Consider the following 20,258-nt stretch of genomic DNA (forward strand, 5'->3'; position numbering starts at 1 on the left):
GGACATTTACAAGCCTCCGATCCTTTGGTCTTATGAGCTGGGAACTTCTTTCTCCCTGCCAGCTCTCATCTCTCCTAAGCACCCTGCCCCTCTCCCCCTTTCAGGGCTCCCATAACTAGGGGCTGTGATTACACAAGATGCTGGGCCCCAGGCACCAACTCAGCCATGAAAAACACAAATGGTCCAGGACCCTCCCTGGGGTGGGCTGCCCTCAGACTTCTCGCCAGGGGCTCGGCACTGTTCGGCTGTCCCCACCCCACTCCTAGGGGGCTTCCATTTGGAGACATGGCTCTGGGCAATTGCCATGCACAGCGTGGACCCCCAGCCAAGTGGCCTTGAAGCCTTACCTCCTGGCACACCCGATACTGGTCGATGGCCCAAACTGTGGGCACGTGGGTGGCGAGCAGCTGGTACTGGGTGAGGGTGGCATTGCAGGCCCGGGCGCAGATGAGCCGGGTCTTGCCCACGGCGTTGTCCCCCACCACCACGCACTTGATGGTCTCTACGTTTGGCCTTTCATAATCCATATCAGAATCCATTAATTGGGACCTGAGGGAGAGGAGAGGAGCGGTCAAGATGGCTTTGCACGCCAGCCCCCCGAGGGCTGGGGCCAGCAGCGCTCCTCAGCTGGGGCTGCCCTCTCTCCCAGCATGGGAGTGGAGAGGAAGAGAAGGGACCGGGCAGCGTTCTGGGCAAGAGCTCTGCAGAGGCCCAAGGAGACAGGAGCCCCTTCAGGCTGAGAGGCGGAGCTCCACCGGGTGAACCGCTGCTCTCCCTCCTGTAGCCACCATTCTCCGATGGGGCCTCTGGCTGGGGGACGCCTGGGAGAGGTCCTGGGGCAGAGTCTGCCTAGGGTCGGTCCCCGCTCTCCCAGGAAGAGAAAAGTCTGCCTGGGAAGCTCACTCATCATCCGCCCAACTGCTCCAGCCAGCAGAATAACAAACAGCTGAGACAAGCAGAGTCGGGGCCAAGATCCCCACCCCTTCCCAGCACGCCTGAGGGCAGGGCCACTTGAAAATGTAATGGACTTGTCAGAGCTGGGCGCAGGTCTCCGGGGCTCCACCTCTCTTCTATCCCTCTCTGGTGGAGCATTTCCAAGCCCCGGCCTGCCTGTGGCTACCTTGCCATCCCAGCCCCCAGCCCCACCTTATGGAGATGCCAGTTTTTCCTCCCTGGCTCACTGGGCTGGGAAGGCTTCTGGATACTCCAGAGCAGCCCACAGGCCTCTCCTCTCTTCCCCTGGGTCTGTCTTGTTACCTATGTGGCTCACTCAGCAGGCCCAGTTTTGAGATGGGGGGGGTGTAACTACGGGCCTGGGACGATATACCCCATGGCCAGTGGGCCTTCCCATTGCCTGCCCAGGCCTGCCCTCCAAGCATCCTGCATCTGCTTTCAGGGAAAGTGAGATACACTCCCTTCTACACTTCTTCCTGGGGAGGAGGATTTTCAGGCTGGAAGCCCCCAGACACCAACACTCCCAGCAAGACGCTCGCTACATTGGCTGCATGGGTGATGGGAAGCAGACAGTCAGAAATTTGGGCCTGAATTTCTGGGCAAATGCTTGCCTCAGTTTCCTTCTGTGTTAAGTAGAGAGGAAGTGGCTTGTCCACCCACAGACGGATGGCTCAAAGTGACAAACAGAAGGCCCTTCTGTTGTCAAAATGTCACGTCAGTGCTTAAAAAGCTGTCACTGGGGGGGGGGGGCTTGACTTGAAGGGGCTTTTGCTGGCAGCCTCCCAGCTGGCATCCACCTTCCTGGAAGGAACAAGGAGAGAGGGTAAAGGTAGATGCAGGGCAGGCGTTATTAGGAAGCTGGGGTCATTGGCCTGCCTGTGCTCATGTTCCCTGTGCTCCAGCTGGGGGCTGGAGCAATTTGGAGAAATCCTTCCTAGGCCAAGGAAGGCTAAGCTCAGGAGTCCTGGAGGCCACCCAGGCGCCCTCACTGCTGAGCCATCCAGCCCAAGAGCCAGGCCACCAGCAGCAACAGAGCAGCTCTGCTCCTGCCAGGCTGTAACTGGATGCCAGCATGCAGGAATGCAGACCTGAAATATCCAAGTAACGATGGCAACTGGGATTTGCGCGAGTGGAAGCATCTCAGCCACCTAAGCAAAAAGTACAGCAAGGACTTTTCAATGAGACGAGCACCTCCTCCTTCTTGGAACTTTACAGGATCAGGACCTCAAACAACAAAGGGTCTCCCATGCAGGTCCCTCCCCAGTTTCCAGGGGAATCGTCTGCCTCATTCCTTCTCCCTCTTGCAGCCCTCCTCGCCCTCCCCAGCAAGCAACTGTTATTCTAACCACCCTCCCTGCTCTCTCTTCTGAGCTGAGGACCGGGAACCCCATGTTGACAGTTCCCGGTTTTAAGTCAGGCAGCTGGGAGGATGAGTAGGTGCTGAGGGGAATCTTCTGGATTGTGGTTTCTGTTTTATCATGAAGAACAAAACAGATAGAATCCCCCAAACACATACGGCTGTAGGAGAAAGATAAAAACCTACTAGCCAAGAGCACCTCTTTCTCAAATTTAGATCTTAGCGGCATGTGGGCGGGGGGCAGGTGAGGAGGCCCGGAGGAGGGACATCAGTTCTTAGCTCCAGGAGCATCTGGAATGGCGACGACGATGTCAAAACCCCATCAGAGCAATGCTGGTCCAAGATCAGCGAGTTTACGAATCAAAAATTCACTCACACGTTATCCACCTCTGGGGTTAAGTAGGGGACAGCCAGCCAACAAGCAGGAGAGCGACACTGTGCCGTGAGCTCAGACAGCAAACCTGTTGGGTACTACTCTGGCTGAAGAGCCTCTCCCCATCCACTCCTCAGCTGCCTCCGTGGCCTTTCCCTGCTTGTCCTTTGACTTCCTCCTGATTTTTATCATTCTCACCCACTCCACCCCTGTCCCAGCTCCCTGACTGGCAAACTTCATTGTCGTATCACAGAAAGGACAAATCACTTCACCTCTCTGGGCAGCAGTCTGTCCTTCTGGAAAATGGGTATGAGGGCTTTGAAAGAAAGTCTGCTGAATCTTGGTTGAATTTGTGCCAAGAGAGCCTGGGCTGAAAGGAGGTATCTGCCTTCTTACGTAATGTGGTATTATATAATGCTAGATTACATATCTATATGTGTAATTATATCTCTCTTTAAGATACAGACTGGCCCAATTAAGGCAGCAGAACTCTGTCCAGTCAGGCCTGTCTTAAACAGGGACCCTGTACAGGAGATAGCATGCCACTGCCAACAGTAATGTAATTTTTGCTCTAGAATATCGCTACTTTACTGTATCATCGCTGATATATGGTGGTACAACCCAATGAGCTTCTCAACTTCCCTTTCCTTCTGGCACTCTCTCCTTCAATGACTCTAGACTTTTCCACACAATTGCCTCATCCCCACTCTTCCTGAGCCTCCTGACAAACCTCCCTCCACTATGGCTTCCTTGACACCCTGCCTGGGCTATCATGACCCTCAGGCCACTCGTCTCCCTCAGTGATCCCAGAATCACCTAGATGCTCCCTTCCCACCCCATCCCACAGTCCCTGCCATCTCCTGCCCACTGCTCTCCCAGCTCTTTGTACTCAGGCCAGGCCAAAACGAAAGGTGTGCTCAGATTAGCTACAACCCTCACCAGCTCCCAGTCCCACCCCCACACCCCTACAGACACTCTTTGCAGAGCCCAGAAAAGCCCCCTTTTCCCTCCCACAGCTGATAGGAGGCTTGTTCATCTGTAGCTGCCCTAGTCTGGTTGTCAAGGAAACGACAGAATCTCCCAGGGAGCCTGCCTTGTCTCCTAGCAACCAATATCCCACATCCTGCATGTTACAAAATACGAAGGGGAGGAATATCGTGAAAATGAAGGTAAAAATCAAGGAGGATGGAAAGGAAGGGAGAATCAGGAACAGAAGAGCAGAGAGGGTGGCATTCCAATTAAAGAAGGCTCCCACTGGGGGTTGCTGACATTGTAACATGGGAGAAGGTGGAGAGATGAATCCCCCAATAGATCCAATGGACAGCAAGGCCCAAAGGGGTCTTGAATGGTCATACTAACAAAAAACGCAAGCCTGAACACAAAATAAATCTTCTCAAACATCAATAAACAACCCTAAGGATTTCTCCCAGTAGTTTGCCAGAAGTCGGATACACAGACTGCAATGGAGTTGGGTTGAAAGAAACATCTCCAGAACGGCTAGAAAAACACCCACATTCCATTGGTTTTTAAAGGAAACATTTCCACCATTCTAGACCTTTTTTTTTTTTCCGAACACGCTGCTCTGCACACACACAGAATAAAAATTTTTAAATTTTCAGTGGGAAAGGGGGAAGGCCACGACACACCACGGCAATCAAGTCATCTTCCTTTCCCTAGAAAAACCCAGAAAAGGTTAGTTCGCAGTCCCCTAGGACCCCAGCAGCCGAAACTGTAGCCCAGGGAGAGGAAGCCCAGGGGAAGTCCGGGGGGGGGGGGGGGCGCAGACAGGGCCTTGGAGGACGCAGGAGGGGGGAAGCGGCGAGTTTCCAGAGGCTACTTGTAATCCGGCCATAATAGAAATTAATCATTTACTTACACCGCTACATGTGACGGGGTAATTTCTAGTGTAAGGAACCCATCTCTTCCTGCTAAGCACGCTCATTTTAGTGAAATGTCTGGGGTCACTCCGCGCGTGCAAGTTAGGACGATGCCGCCGGCGCCGCCGCGCTGCTGCCGCTGCTACCGCTGCTGCCGCCGCCGCCGCCGCCGCCGCCGCTGCTGCTCAGGTTCCGGGCCCGGGTCACGTTAGATCAGAAACTCTGACAGAGCAGCCCAGGCCGGACGGCGGGCCGGGAGCGGCCGCGCGCGCGGCACTGCAGCCATTGCCTCTTCCGGATCAGCATCTCCCCGCGCCCGCGGCGCCCAATGTCATGGAGGCGCGCCGGAGCTGGGCAGCGGGCGGCCGCTCCAACCTCGGGCTGCTGGGCCGCGCCGCCGCCGCCGGTCCTCTGGCTGCGGAAGCTGGAGGCGGCGCTCAGGAGTGGGCGAGAGGGGCGAGGCCGCCGCTGCTACGCGCCGGGGCCGGCTCCGAAGGCGCGGCCGCGAAGACGCCTTAAACTGCAGTCCCGGGGACCGCTCGCGACCTCCTTTTTTCATTCACAAAAAAGGAAAGAGAAAAAAAAGAAAGGAGGGAGGGAAAGGGGGGTAAAAATCGCACCCAAAGCTGCTGCCGTGACAGACACCGCCCACCGCGGCGCTCAGTTGGTGGAGAGGGTTCGGGGGGGGCGGAGAAGGGGCGGGGAAAGAAGGTGATTGGGCGCCTTGGAGGCCCCGCCCCGCGGCGCCGCTTGCTCCCTGCCTTCTCCTCTCCCTCTCTTGGAGAGACGCGGCTTGGAGGGACGCGGCTTAGAGGGTCTCGTCCGCTTCCATATATCTGACTAGGCTCAAAACCTCACTGGACTTACGCGGGGTTTTCCCCTTTCTTCCGAGAGGCTGAGAAAGAACTCTAAGAGCATCCTAGTCAGCCCTGGAAAGGATGCGAATTAAGGAAGGGGAACTCTATATTTTTTCCATGTCCCTTAGACCCAGGCCTCCACCACTTGCCCATGGGAAAAGGAAGACAGCGTTTCCTCTGCCGGCATGGGCGTTTTCCTGGCATCTGAGGGACTCCCCTCCACCAGCACCCCTGCAGCTACAGCCTATGCCTCCGATTTCCACGGCCCTTAATGAGTTTCAGTGTGGGTCCCTGTACCACCTGTACCTGTTTCCCATCTAGGCCTTCTCCCCGGGCCCTCTGCTCCAGCAGTCTCAACTTCCATCCCACATCCATCCTATTGCCACCTGGAGGTCACCAGTATCTTCCCACCCCTGAAAGAAATGCCACGAAGACACTAATCCCAGAGACATTACCTAAGGCACCTTTGGGCTCTCTGTCTCAAAATTCTATAAAAATAGAGGTTACAGGAATTGACGTCTGTCATATGAGTGGTTGCCAAAGGAAGTTTCCATGTTCAAAACTGGTTTGATTATGACGATCTTTACTGCTAGTAATTACAGTAGTCAGCTCAGTCTGGTTTTGTCCATCTTGTCAGTTACCGCTGGACAATTTTTAAAGCCTAGACTGACATGCCTCCCACTTCACCCGCTTTGTCACACCTCCAACTTGTGCTTTGAGAATGCAAATCCACTTTAATGCTAGTTCATGCAACATGTAATTGCCAAAATACAAAACCAAGTAAAAAACGAGTTTTGTATTGCCTGAAGCATACTTGCCATCTATGAATGCATGTAATTGGGAGTTGCCCAAGGTATTTGTGTTTTCTGGTGCTGTCCATGTTCAGTAAGTGCACTATTGGTGAGGATGCTTCCCCTACTTCCTTCTGAATCTACCTAAAGTTGGAGAAGAGATTAAGGATGATCGAGGGTGCTGCTTCACACTGCTGGCTAGGACTCACTCTTCATAAAACAAGAGGGTTGGTTTGAATACATGCTTAGGAAGGAAACTAAACCCTGTATTGGTGTGCAGTTCCCACATGTTTGGTGTTGAACAGCCTTACCCCATCCTCTGTGCATCAGAGGTCACTGCATCAAAGAAGGGCACAGCATGAGATCTCTGCATGGGTGCCACGAGGGCCCAGGACGTCTGACACCCAAGTCTCTCCACCTACTCCAGAGTGCCAGCCTATTGGCTTCATGTTTCACACATCCCGGCAGCAGGCACAGCCCCAAGTGCAGCACAGAGCAGGAAAACAGAAGTGACCTCTATCGAAAGTCATGGGGCTATGGGGTCTGCAGCTGTGGAGCTAATGCCCTCTCCCTCTTTGGATAAAGAGGCACCAGATCCCAGCCTTTTCTCCTCATCAGGGCAACTGAAAATTCTCAACTCTTCAGGCAGATTACTAGCAACCTCCAGCCCTCAGCCTCTGCCCCTATTGTGGCTAATGCCAGGCCTTCTTCCCATCTAACCCTAGCCTTCAATTCACCCCTCCCAGCTACTCAAGACAGCCTCAAGATCTTGGCTCCCTGGCCAAGGATCTGGCTACCAGGTTTGTTTCATCTTTGTCCAGCCCTCCAATGCCAGAATCCTGGAAAATGTCTGTTCTCTGAGTCTGGGTCCCTCACCAGCAACTGAGGAGGCAGTGGCAGCCCTGTCCCAGGCCCCAACTCCCAGCAGCGTCTCATGGCACAGGCAGCCTCCTCACTCCCCACCTTGCACCCCTCCCACCCCAGCCCTGGGGAGTCCATTTCCCTTGCTTCAGATTACAGTCATTCCTTGGTACCTGCTGGGGATTGGTTTCGGGAGCCTCTGAGTATAACAAAATCCTCAGATGTTCAAGTTCCTTATATAAAATGGCAAAGTACAATGAGTACAGTTGGTACTCTCTAGTCTCCAATTTCCATGCAGATGCAGAAACCTGCGGATACAGAGCACCAACTGTATACATATATATTGGGGGGAAAATATACCTGTAAGTGGACCTGCACAGTTCAAACCCTTGTTGTTCAAGTGTCGACTATATTTCTCAAGCCAGGCCTAGGTGGGAAGTTTTTCCGGAAAAGCTCCTGGCCTGTTTCTCTCTCTGCCTCCTCCTTTCTTCTATTACAAAGACACACACACACACACACACACACACATACACACGCGCGCGCACACACACGCACACACACACACACCAGCCGCCTCTGCCCAGATCCTGCAGCTTGGAACCATTGTGTGTTTCTTTGGAGCACTTCAGAACAGGCTGTTGATTCCCCTACATGACTGGCTGGCTGGGTGTCTGCTCTGCCTCTCTGCTGGTGGCCCCAGCAAAGCCCCGCCTCGGCCTGTCTTTCTCACCCTGGGAAGACAGTGCTGGGCTGCAGACTGAGGGGTTCCTTGCAACTTGGAGGTAGGTTCCATTTCAGTTTCCCACCTCCCTCAACACCTCATCCCTCACCACAGCCCCCTTGTGACTCCTCCTCCCCAGTGACATAAACCCCTTGAACTTGTCCCCAGAAGGCACCCCCTTCATCTATCCCCATAACCACCCTCCTCCAGGATATTAGGCACTGCCGCTTTCCTGAAGCCCATGAACTGGAGGCTGGGTCTGGGGAGAGAACTCTCCATCTGGTTCTCAGGAAGGTGCCCATGCAGTAGGCTCTCAGCCAGTGCTACCATGCCTGCCTCTCCCTGTGTCTCTGAAGGTCGCTCCCCAGGATGGCCCAGGCTAGGCAGACCCCTCCCACTGCACCTGCCTCCAACCTCCAAGCATATTCTATTTGCTTCGCAGGGGGCTTCATCCTCTCAACTATTTGCAGGCTGTTATCCTCTCTTCTCTTCACCTCTCGCCTGGAACACTCAAGCCTCTGTGAAGCCCACTCCACAGGGCTTATAACATGGGGTGACTCTCACCCCAGCAGTGGGCAGAGTCTGGGGCCCTGCACAAGAGCAAAAGCAGAGGCTTCACCTCAGGGTGAAGGAGCCAAGTCTAGAGGCCTGGAGTCTCTCAGCCTCCTGGCCCAGGGCTCAGGGGTTACCTCCAGGTCTTCATGAGGAGACAGGACTCTTCTGGGCCTTTGCTCAAGCGGTTCCCTCAGGCTGAACAGCCTTCCTCTTCCCACTTTCTTCACTTGGATAATGCGTAATCATCCTTCAAATTTCAGCCTGAATGTCACTTCCTCCAGGAAGCCTTCCATGATCATCCCCTACAAAATCTAGGCTCCCTGCCCTTCCTCTACACTCCCCTAATAATACCAGTCACACTGCTGTATCACTGGGTCTCTGTCCCTTACAATACTGAGAACTCTTTAGGGAAAGGACTATGCTTATTCAAAAGAGTACTCTTTGTGCTGATTTAGTGCCTGGCAACAGACCCTCAGGAGGCACTCAAATCCTTGATGGATGAATCAGTGCTTGGGGAACTTGTTAGGGAGGGAGTTGACATCACCCAATGGCTACTCACATGCTGTCCAGAGAGGACTTCCACAGGGTGTACTGGCCTTTTCTTCGGGTTGCCATTGCTCTATGTTCTCTCCAGTCTCCTGGTTGGGCTGGACAGAAGGGAGTAGGGGCAGGGCAGGAGAAGAGAGTAGAAGGAATGAGTACACTGAGAGTAACCCAAAGAGGCACCACCAGGTCAATCAGCCCCAATGGGAGGTCCTACTCAGGGGAAGAACATGGCTTCTGTTGTCAAGGCCCAGTGGGCTGAGAAACTCAGCCCAGTGTCCAAGACAGAGGCCAATCCAGGAAGTCAAGGGGCTACATGAGAGGCAAAAACTGGGGTCATGGGCCATCCCCCGCTGTGGGCATCTGCACATTCTGAACTGGTTTGGTAATTTGCAAAGAGCAATCCAATGTCCATCAGTAGGCCTGGATTCTGTCCTTATGCAGCTGTGTGACATTGGACAATTCCAAGACCTCTCTGGGCCTCAGCTTTCTCATGTACAAGGGTTGGGTCAGGTGACCTGTGGGGATCATTCCAGCACTGACATCTGAGTTCCCAGCGTGAAGGCCTGTATTTTATTGGCTGTCATTTTCATTGGAGCAGTTCCTGACCCAAATTGGGACTCAGTAAAATATCAGCTGGTGGCCATGAAGGCTGAGCTTTCTGAAAGGGATGGAGGAAGGGTTAGACACGGTAAGAGGCAGAGAGAGAATCTCATTCTGCCATCCTCCTGACTTTCAGCTTCCTTATAAGGTCAAAGAAACTTCTAGAGCTACAGGAGAGCTAGGAAATGATCAAGGAAGCACTTGGAGAAGCCAGCTGTGTACCCCTGGAAGCAGTTGGCACTGTGTCATTAAAGGGTAATGGAAGGGCATCCCAGGGAGGGTGACAAGGCAGAAGGAAGCCAAGGGAAGAGGAGGCCACCCAAGCCCGGTGAGGGCAGAGATGTGGACAGCCCCAAGAGTGTGGAGTGAAAAGAAACCAAAACAGAAGAGGAGCCTTGGCACTAGTTGGTGTTGATCTCAGTTCTAGGCGCCCCTCCACCAGGAACTGGCTGTGTGCCTTTGGGCAAAGCTCTTCATCTCTCTAGTCTCCCCTTGGGGATAACAGTATTCCTTGCTCGAAGACAGGGGATAGCTAGATCTTCTCATGACCTCTTCCAGGGCTGAGATTAGAGGTTGTGTGATCCCTCGAATTCTTCCTCCACTTCCGCCGGCTCCGCATCACAGACCTATGCTGGAAAGGAGGACCAGTCCCTTGTGTGCCTGTGCCCCCTGGGCTTTCTATGGAGAGCAGACAGCACGGAGGGCTGGGGCGAGCATGAAGGGCAGAAGTCTGACAGTCTGACCTACCAGGGCTGGAGAATCCCCGGCCCACCTTGGCCCTGGTGCCCGGGAGGTCCTGAGGAAGTGAACAAACCAGGCGAGACAGTGAATTCTGCTTGGGATCCTCCAAGCCCAGCCGGCCCTCGCAGCCTTCCTGCAGCCACACTGTGGGGCTGGCAGGGCTGCTCCAGGCAGGAACTGAAGAATCCACTCCCAGTCTGGTTTGGCCAGGCTACAGCCAGCCCTTGCTGGCAGAGTTCTGAACGTGCAAAACCCTCTGCCCACCCACCCAAGCCCCTCTTCCCTGACTCTGCTCCCCAGGCAGCCACAGCTGGCTGAGGCCTCCATGAAACAGACGTTGTAGCTCTGAAACAGCTCATCGTTCGATAGAGAAACTCGAGACTTGTTGGTTGACATCTTTAAAGAGTTGCAAGTACCACCACCAGGAATGCCACGGGGAAAAGGTGTGATCCACCTCGAGTTTCCTGGGATGTTCATTTCTCAGGACAGCGCACGGGAAGCCACCACCAGGCCAGCTGGAAGCTAGATGGTGTTACTTCCGCCCTGTTTTTCAGGCAGAAAAGTTATAAGAGGGGGGTAAAATGCACCCCCTAGCTAGTGCATCCAGGCCCAAGACCCTGTACTTGAGGCAAGCTGCAGAACTTCTGAGAGAGGGCAGACCCATTCCTGGAGCCTGCAGAGCTGCAAGTGAGACGCTCTGAGGAGGCTGATCTCCCCAAAATAGACTTGTTTTTTTCACAACTTTTCATAAGGCACTGGCATCTCTTACAGCATGAAAAAAAAAAAAATAGCCTGAACTGTTAACAAATAAAGATTATAAAAAGCCCCAACTGTTCCCCATGGGTTTCCATGTAGCTGTAGTGTTTGGGGAAGGGAGGAGGCTGGGAGAGAGGGCAGGGGAAGTGTGTGTCCAGAAGCCCCCAGTCGCCTCTCTTCTGACACAATTTTCTTCCTCGGTAGAGCTCACGGGGATAATACTTGATGCTGGGGATAGGAAAGTTTTCTGCTGTCCCTCAGAAGTAGTCCACTGTGAGCGTGTGTTATTATTTACTGCTTCCAGATAAAGGACTGCATGGCTCAGAACAGAGCATCTTAGAAACATAATCACATAGTGATGAGGCTGGGTTAAATTTGGCTGCCCTACTCAGAAGGACAGGGTTTGTTTAGTAAACACTAAGAAGGCTCAGTGTTCTTGTCAAGGTCAGCCTAGCCTGAACTTGGACCCTCCCCTTGGCTTTGCTGCATGTCAGCAGCCAGACATGTGTTTAAGGTTGGAGCTGCTCTTGACTCAGGTTAAGGGTAGTGCAGGGCAATCCAGGAAGGGACCTGGTCTTCCCCTGCGCCCTGAGTTCCCTGTGGAGCCACTCCACATCCTTTGCCCCTGGCCATGGCACCTTCTTGGTGCTTGGACTCCAACAACACAAGAAACAGAAAGTGTGAAAGACATTGGAGTGGAGGCTGGAGCCCAGTTCCTGTGCCCTTGGGACTCTCAGTGAAATCAAGTGTTGATCTGGAAGATCAACTCTGGCCTGGCCTTTTTGTAACCAGAGGAAGAGAATCCCCTGAGGTCCCCAGAGCTCTGTGTCCCCACAAAGTCTGGGATCTGTCAAAGACCCACTCCATCCACCTTTACAGACCCCTTTTCTGCTTCTTTCCCTCTTCCTCTCCTTTCCCCTCTTCTCCCTATCCTCTCCTCTCCTTCCCCCACCTCCTGGCAGAGATTTTTATAAAAATATACACATGTGGCTCTGGCTTGGTCAAAGAGGAGGAGGGCAGCCAGCCAGTGCAGAGACAGGACCCCTAATGGCCATTAGTCAACCCTGGATGGTTCTGGAGCAGGTGGCCAGGGAATGCTGGCTAGAAGGTTCCTGAAGTGGTGACAGTGATAACAGACCAGCTGGGCAGCTGCATTTTCTCTGGTCTTCTCTGGACCCGAAAGCCCTCTCTCAGGCTCCAACCAACCAGAGTTAGCAGCCATCTACCCCAGGAAGCTGCACCCCCATGCAGGGTGGTGGTTGAGAAGGGGCTCAATGGCAGAGAAGGGGGAAGGGCAGCGTGGAGTGTCCAGTGTGACCTGTCCCAGCCAGAGCATTGCTCTGCAGGGTGTGGTCATTCCCAGCTTACTGGACCCCCAGGGCAAGACGTAGAGTGAGGAGGAGAGAAGGGAGGCAGACCAGGCTGCAGTGGGGCTAATGTGGGCACATAGAGGGTAAAAGAGGGTGCTCAGAGTTGGAAGCTTCCCAGAGAACAAGTTAGCCCATTAGACAGCCTTTGGCACAGGCCACGGGGCAGAGTGGCAGGCACAGGGGGGCTGCTACGTGGCCCCTTGGAACCACAGTCCAGGGCACTTCAAAGGCCACTGAGCCCACGCCTCAACTTAGTCTGGTAGTCCGGGGCTTACCACGTACTCTGGGAAGTTCACGCCTGGTCTACCTACCTTTCTTCCTCCTAGGGGATGCCCACTGAAAGCTCTCAGAGAGCCTGAGTTGTGGGTGGAATCCTAGAGCTGGAGGCAACCCCGAGAGGAGACCCTTGCATCGCCATCTCCACATCCTGACGGGGACGCCCTGGGCGGCAGAGTGACTTCAGCAGACCTAGGGTTCCAACCACCCCAACCACCATTTTATACATGCAGAACTGAGGACCGGGGAGCCCTGGTATTGGGAGGCACCAGTCAGAGCCCTGACAATCCTCTGCCTCCCCGGGGCCCCTGCGGTGGCCATGTTGCAGACAGAGGTAGCGTGGACCACTAACAGCCCTGCCCAGGCTGAAGGCATGGGGCCTGTCCATGCAACTCAAGTCACATCCCCTGTCCTGGGCCTCTGGGAAAAATGAGACTCGTTTGCTCATTTGTTCATTTAGCCTTTCTTCCAATTATCACGTGCATGTCAAGCACCTGCTACTACTAGACACTGATAGAGATTGTGAGGATTATAAAATAACAATGATACCATCAAGGAGCTTAAGTTTAATAAATAATAATAATATATAATTAATGATTACATTATTATTATTATTAATTGAGAGTTTATTACATGTCCAGTATTGGGCTACATGTACTACTTTCTTTAAACTTCAAAACAATCCTGTAAGGAGGTACTATTATCATCCCCACTTGGCAGATGAGGAGATTGAAGCTTCAAGAAGTGATGTGACTTGTCAGGGCTGCAAAGAGGCCAGCACGGAGTGAGGACTCCCCTCTGGCAGGTGGCTCAGAGCATCTCTGACGGCACAGCCCCTGAGCCCTTTCCAACCTCATGCCCTGATTTTAGAGCGTTAACATGTTAATTCACTTTAAAACAACTCTCTTTCTCTTACAGATGAGAAAACGGAGGCCCAGCTCAGAAAAGTCACCCCGGGAGTTTGTAGCCAGGCCAAGCGGTGGCCCCTGCACCACTGGTTCTTCCATCTCCGGGTTTCCGTTTCCCCCTGTGTGAGACTACATGGGTCTGTGGAAGGATGCCCCCCAGTTTTGAAATCCTGACTGTGTGATGTTATCATTTGATGTTTTTAGGGAAACAGAAAGCTGAGAAGCAGGAATGGACTAGCTGAAACTTGCTTCAAAGTCCTCTTCCAGCCCATACTTACCTCCAGCTTGCCCCATAGGCAGTCAAGAATGTGGAAATGTTTTCATGCCTCAAAACAGGAGCTTTTAACTCAGCTGATGGGATATATCCATCTATCTTCCTATAACCCTGTATTTGCATGCATATAGGTATATGTATATGTGTGTAATCTCCAGCACAGGAACTGACAGGTCTTAGCAGCTGGAGATAAGGAAATATGCCCCAGAGGCCTAGAGGTCTGGTAACAAAAAGACCTAAAATTACTGCAACTTAGAGCCTGAGGCCTGGGTTAACTGTAAACATGATCCGCTGTACCCTTAAACGGTGACTTCACACAGCCCCTTCCAATTAAGCTGTGCTCACCTCCAGCGTCGCCAAGGCCCATGGCTGCCCACCTGGGAGCCTCAGCCATTTGCTGAGTTATCCCAGCCCATCAGGGACACGCACCCTGGGGTGCCAAGAAGCTTTGGTCTCAGCCTGGTCCCTAAAACAAAAAAGCCCCTCAGCTGTTCCTTTGCAAGGAAGTGACAGCAGACTGGCTTAGGATCTCTGCTGCCCTGGAAGGAATCCCTAGAGCAAGGCTGAGAATTTTTGGCCCAGTGTGACTAGTAAAAGGAATCAAATTGGGTGGATGGCAGGTGGGTAGGAGATGTGAAAAAGTAGGGTCAGTTTCTTTTGGGGGAAATGGATCCTACTGCCTGAAAAATCTGGGCGCTCCTGGAGTGGGGAGGGACCATTAAGGGGCCCCACAGGGCCCAGGTGGGAAGGAAAGGCTAGACTCAGGGTAGCTGGCAGAGCAGAGGCATCTCTGGCATCGGCAGCGGCCCTTCAGGTTGGGGAGGCGCAGAAGACAGAGTGCGCAGGAGGGCCGCGGTAGCCCAGCATCTCAGGCTGGCAGTGTGCTCCATCCTGGCCATTGGCTACTCTGATTGATAAGGATGAAATGGGCTGTTGGGGTCTCCCCTTCCCTCCTGGCTAGGTTCACAAGGAGAGAGTGGGATCCAGTCCAGCCGCTGGCGCTGGCACCTGTAGACACTCTCCCCACTTCCTGCCCAGAGACTGGCTGCCTCGGGTTGCTGGGCCACAGTCCAGGGGGCTACTGCACCTTGATAAGGAAGACATCTGATTCCTAACCCCTTGCCCCTCGTCTTGCCTTCACGCCTCCCTCCATCCCAGAAATCAGTCTGAGAACTGCACATTTTACTGAGTGCTGGGAGTAACCAGGTGAGGACCAGCCAGGGCTCAGGCGGAGCTCCTCTCTCTTCTCCAGGCACAGAGGAAGGGCCCAGGTGGCCTCGGGACAGGTGGGACATGAGTGGTGGACTTACCTGCTGCCTCTCCTCTGGGGCCTGGCTGGCTTGTCACCATTCCCTGTCCAGAAGCAGTGTCCTGGGCCGGGTCAGTGGGAGGGAATGCGTGAGGAAACAACCACAGGGATTTTAAGGGCTGGGATCCAAAAGCTAGCCTATGGGGAGCCAGGTGAGGAACATGGTTACTGTATCCAGGGGTGGAACCAGTAGGCAGGCCTCGTGGTCAGTTCCCACCCCATCCAGGGTCCTGCTGAGCTCAGAGATAAGCTACCTGGGCAGCAGTCCCTTATCCCACCTATGGGCAGGTGAGCATTCCCCGTGCCTCTGCCCAGCCCCTGACCCCCCAGGGCCCTGCTTTGGTCTGCCCTCAGGCTCTCATTCTGACTTCTATCCTGGTCTCTCCTCCTCCCTGGTGACTCATGTGAATCAGGCTTTGGAATTTCACTCACTGGCTTTTTCTGACGCATATCCTGGGAGACTGGCCCAGAGCCAAGGAACAGCGCTGTTGTTTTCACCCCACCGGTGATTAATTTTTAATTTTGGCTCCCTGAGCTAAAGGCTCTATAGAGTTGTGGAGGGGCCAGCCAGGCTGGAGAAACCAGGTGGGAGGTGTTGGGGGTGGGAGGCAGTGCTGCTGGACAGGAAGGCTTCCTTTCTGCTTCTGCTCACCTGCACAGGTGGAAAACAAACAGCAGGAAAGCTGTTTGCTTGTAGTGGTCAGACACACCCGGCTGGCCAGCCAGGAAACTCAAGAAGATGATGCAGAGACCATCAGAACCTAGCCTGACCCCTGTGCTTCTTGGAGTGGATTTCTGGATCTCAGCTGAACATTTTGTGAGTCTTAATGGTTAGATAACGCCTAACTTTAAATGCTAGGGACAACAGCCTGGTTACTCGCTTGAGGGCGCTTCTGTATCACTCCCAGCAGCTCGAACTTTGTTACTTCCCCATTTTGAATGTTATGTGAGGGGCTGGCCGTGGCTGGGACTGTGTAGAGTAAAAGGGAAGGTTGTCATGACAGTGCATTGGGCTGGGCATTGAAGGCCTGGATTCATTTCCAGGTCTGCCATCACCCCAACTTCTTCCCATTAAGTATTTCATCGGGGAAAATGGAGAGGATCCCCATGGTCCTGACGGCACTCACCTCCCGAGGGTCTCCGGTGTGTGCAGCAGTAGCTTGCAGTGGCCCCTCTGCTTTGTGCATCTCCCTTACTTCCACTCTTCCAGAAGGCAATTGCTTTTCCCATCCCCTCACCAGACTGCCCCTGACCCCCTATCTCCCCTAGCTGCCCAGGATTCCAGGGCTCAGAGTCCTACCCTGTCTCTTCCAGCAGTTCTGTGGAGAAGTAAAGGACTGTCAGTCCAATAGGCTGACCCCTGGGATGCAGGGCCAGGGGAGTTCCTCAGTGTACTCAGGAAACAAACCCTCACCTGGTTATCTGAAGAGGATGCCCGGAGGTCCAGCCGGTACCCTACTCTCTGGAAGAGTAGGTCTGTAGGGAGCATTAGAGAAGCGTGATGTCGGCATTCATCCCACCCTCTCCCTCTCAGCTGCCCTTGGGGGACCACCTTCATTTGGGAAGATGTAGAGGAGTAAATGTGTGACACAACAGTGTGGCCGGTTGGTGACATCACGAGGTGTGGGTTTGGTAAAAGAATTTACTAGAGATTAAGTATAAGAATATAAAAGAGTTTATTAGGGGTACACTGTCATAGACAACAGTGGGCCACACAGGCGAGGGGTGACTGTGTGAGCACTGAGGGCCAGTTATTGGGGTCTTTTATCAGGTAGAGCCACAAGGTGCCTGATCGGCTTATGTGCAAGGCTCTGATTGGTTGTAGATGAGGTAAGAGGTTTAGGGTCCATATGAGTGGTGGGGTTTGCCTCTGCTAAGGTGGGCTGAAACAAGCCAACCTGAGCTATTGTGAGATGATTACCTAGGACTATTAGTTTGTTAGGGCAAACATGCCTAGTAAAGAATGTACTTTATCTGCTGAGGGATCACAGGCAGACATCTGACAGCCTAGGAATGGGGGTCATCAGACTCTGAAGGACATCAGTTGGCCCAACAGTAAAGAGTGGGTATACGGGAATGGGTCTGTGCCTCCAGCCACACACCAAAGATTACAATCAGGAATTTTTTTTTTCAGATTCGAAGCACGTTTAATGAGACAACAATACATTATGACCAGATAGGTTTAAGAGTTTGAAATGCTCAGTCAACACTGAGTTCATAGCTAAGGTGTTCCACCTCTGTAGCTGTTGACAACTTAAAATAACGTAATACATAGTATATTAAAATATTACATGTGTCCAAATTCTAAAACATAGTAAGGGCCCAAACAATTGTGAATCCCTTTCTCAATTTAAAAAGTGTAACGCAACCAATACACTATATGGTCGAAGCTACAAATGTGTGGCTTCCCCATTCCCACCTCCCACCTCCAACAGAGCAACTTCTAACTCGAATTTTGTATTTGTCATTTCCTTGATGATTTAAAATTTTGTATATCCTATTGTGTGGGCATCCCTTAATCATGCACTGTCCAGATTTGCTTGTTTGGAAGCTTTGAGATGTGGTGTTACACTGCATGTACCTCATCTTGTTGGACTCGTGTTTTTCTCAGCTTTGCTTAACTAAGGTACAGCCACACTGATGTGTGTAGCTGGGTTCCTTCATTCTTCCTGAACTGTCATTTCCAGCATGTTATTCTGCTGTCCAGGGTTTTGCTACTATGAAAACTTGCTTCTTTGAATATTCTTGCACTTGTCTTCAGGGGCACACATTCAAGCATCTCTCATTGGATAGATACCTAGAATTGGAATTGCTGGCTTTTACTGTATGCTCATGCTGAACTTGACAAATCACACCCAAGTGTTTTCTCCAGTGGCTATAACCCCAGCAGTGTAGAGTTCTTGATGCCCCACGTTCTCATTTCCACTTGCCTTTTTATTTTTTTAAGTTTTTATTTGTTTTTTGGTTGGGGGGAGGTAATTAGGTTTCTCATTATTTATTTACTTATTTATTTTTAGAGGACATACTGGGGATTGAACCCAGGACCTCACGCATGCTAAGTACATGCTCCACCACTGAGCTATACCCTCCCCCCTCCACTTGCCTTTTCGAACTTAAACTTTGGCCCTCCAGTTCTGTATATGATGGTATCTCAGTGGAATAGCCTGTGTTTCTCTGAGTACTAACAAGGTGGAGTGGTTATCTTCATATGTTTTGGTACATTTGCGTTTCTTCTTCTATGAGGTGCCCACTCATGTCCTTTGCCCATTTTTTGGACATCATCATTTTCTAATCATCAGTGATTGGTATGGATTATTTACATATTCTGAAACTAATATTTTGAATTACATGAAAAAATTATATATTATGAAATGTTATATATTTTAATATAGAAAAATATTTCTAACTTTTTCAGCTGTATGTGTGACAAATATTTTCTCCAGGAGTGTGGCTTGATCTATGACTCTCTTTATGTTGGCTTTTGCTGAACATGAATTCTCAATTACATCACAGTTGAATGAAGTTAATCAAGTTTTCTTTCGCGGCTAATATGTTATGTCTTGATTAAGGAACCCATCCCTATCCTAAGGTAGTAAATATAGCTTTCTATATTTCTGTATTTCTTTCTCAAACATGTTAAGCTTCCTTTTCTGATTAGATCTCCATCTGTAATTCATTTTTATCAACTGGGTTTTTTTTTTGCTTGTTTTGCTAAGAAAAAAAAGTATTGTATCTTTAAAAATATTTCCCTGGTTCTACAATTAACCAATGCTCCTTAATACATATTAATAATTGCAGAAAACTTGGGAAATATGAAAAATTAAAAACCACTAAAACTTTCACCACCAATAGATATAGCTATAGAAAAAAACACACAGTATGACACTAGGTACATAGCATTATATTCTTTTTATATCTTATTTTTTCTGATTATACAGGTTCATAGTAGAACATTTAGAAAGTAGAAAATAAATAAAGGAGAAATAGTGTGTGTTCGCACTACTTTGAAAGTATTTGATGTACCTCCCAACATTCCAACTGGTTATTCAGAAGCAGAGTTCTTCACTGATGAGAAGATTCCAGATCATGGCCATCACTCCCACCAGTACAAACACTTTCCAGCCATATCCTTGGTCAGGAAGAGACTCATGTGCATCCCCTGGAATAAACATATTGTGGGGCAACCCTCAGCAACCCAATGCAATTTGAAATGGGCCCCCTCAAATTCCAGAAAAACAAATTGCACTCTTGAATGTTTAATAGAACCATCCAAAGTACATGCAATCAGTTATTTAAATAATAAATAAGTCATATCGCCACCAAAAACTTTTTTTAAGGTAGAAAATAAAAACATAAGTTATGATCGTCATCACCAAAACCAAGTATTTTTCCCCCACATTTTACTCATGCTTTACTATGGCCAAACTCTTAACCTCAGACTTTCAGTCCTTTTTAGCAAAACTATTTGAACTCTATTTCACTGGTTTGGTATAAAAATAGTGTCCACATTTGTGCAAACATGCTACATCTTACCTATATTCCCACTCAGGCATGTGGCAGGCAAAACTAATCAACCATGTTCCCATTATTTCTAAACTGAGACCAGAAGGTGCCTCACAACTCACAAGAAAGACTAACAATGGGTTGGAATTTGCCCAAAATCTGAAGTCTGATTTGCTAGGTAGTTCTGCCTTGGTAGATCAGAAAGTCTTGAGAATAAGAGAGCCAGCCAAAGGAGGAAGCAGTGGACGGCTGGAGGGAGCGAGTGGAGCGGAGTTCTCCCCTGGCAGGTGGAAAAGCCAAGAGACTGGGGGAGGAGCCCCGAACAGATATTGCCATCTTGCCCAGGGCCTCCCTTAGTCTGCAGGACAGAAACAGAGGTGATGGCCCCTGGCCAGGAGGCTCTGAATTTTCCTGTGCATTGGTTGGGTGGCATGGTGAGAGGACAGAGCTGAGAGCTATGGAAGGCTTCTCTTTTCCAATTCTGCTGCAGAAATGCCTGGGCAGGTCCTGGTACTTAGCCCTCCCAGTGACAGACATCACCGTTTATAGATCCCAGTGGGGAGGCCTGGGGTTAGGGGGTAGGGGAGCTGGCAGAGGGGCCAACTGCCCCTGAACGTGCAGTGGTCCAG

General features: G+C 51.4%; 2 protein-coding genes across 3 annotated transcripts in view; one reads left to right on the forward strand and one right to left on the reverse strand.

Moving 5' to 3' along the window:
- The window catches only part of RHOBTB2 (Rho related BTB domain containing 2), a 29,644-nt gene extending 14,392 nt beyond the window's left edge, over positions 1-15,252 (reverse strand). The window contains exons 1-3 of one of the 2 annotated variants that reach the window (XR_012503454.1): positions 15,128-15,252; positions 8,906-8,993; positions 348-549 (exon numbers count right to left, since the gene is read on the reverse strand). Coding sequence is in view for 1 of the 2 variants with exons in the window: in XM_010954974.3 (XP_010953276.2) it covers positions 348-549; positions 8,906-8,993; positions 15,128-15,167 (330 nt within the window). In the remaining variant the exon portion in view is untranslated. The remainder of the gene's footprint in view (positions 1-347; positions 550-8,905; positions 8,994-15,127) is intronic. The other variant, XM_010954974.3, reaches the window with a different exon arrangement.
- A 78-nt stretch (positions 15,253-15,330) lies between these two features.
- PEBP4 (phosphatidylethanolamine binding protein 4) overlaps positions 15,331-20,258 on the forward strand; it is a 228,130-nt gene continuing 223,202 nt past the window's right edge. The window contains exons 1-2 of the mRNA XM_045516659.2: positions 15,331-15,414; positions 15,787-15,943. Coding sequence (XP_045372615.1) covers positions 15,866-15,943 — 78 coding nt within the window. The 5' untranslated portion in view covers positions 15,331-15,414; positions 15,787-15,865. The remainder of the gene's footprint in view (positions 15,415-15,786; positions 15,944-20,258) is intronic.

This window comes from Camelus bactrianus, chromosome 31 (genome assembly GCF_048773025.1).
Source record: "Camelus bactrianus isolate YW-2024 breed Bactrian camel chromosome 31, ASM4877302v1, whole genome shotgun sequence".
Classification (NCBI taxonomy): Eukaryota; Metazoa; Chordata; class Mammalia; order Artiodactyla; family Camelidae; genus Camelus; species Camelus bactrianus.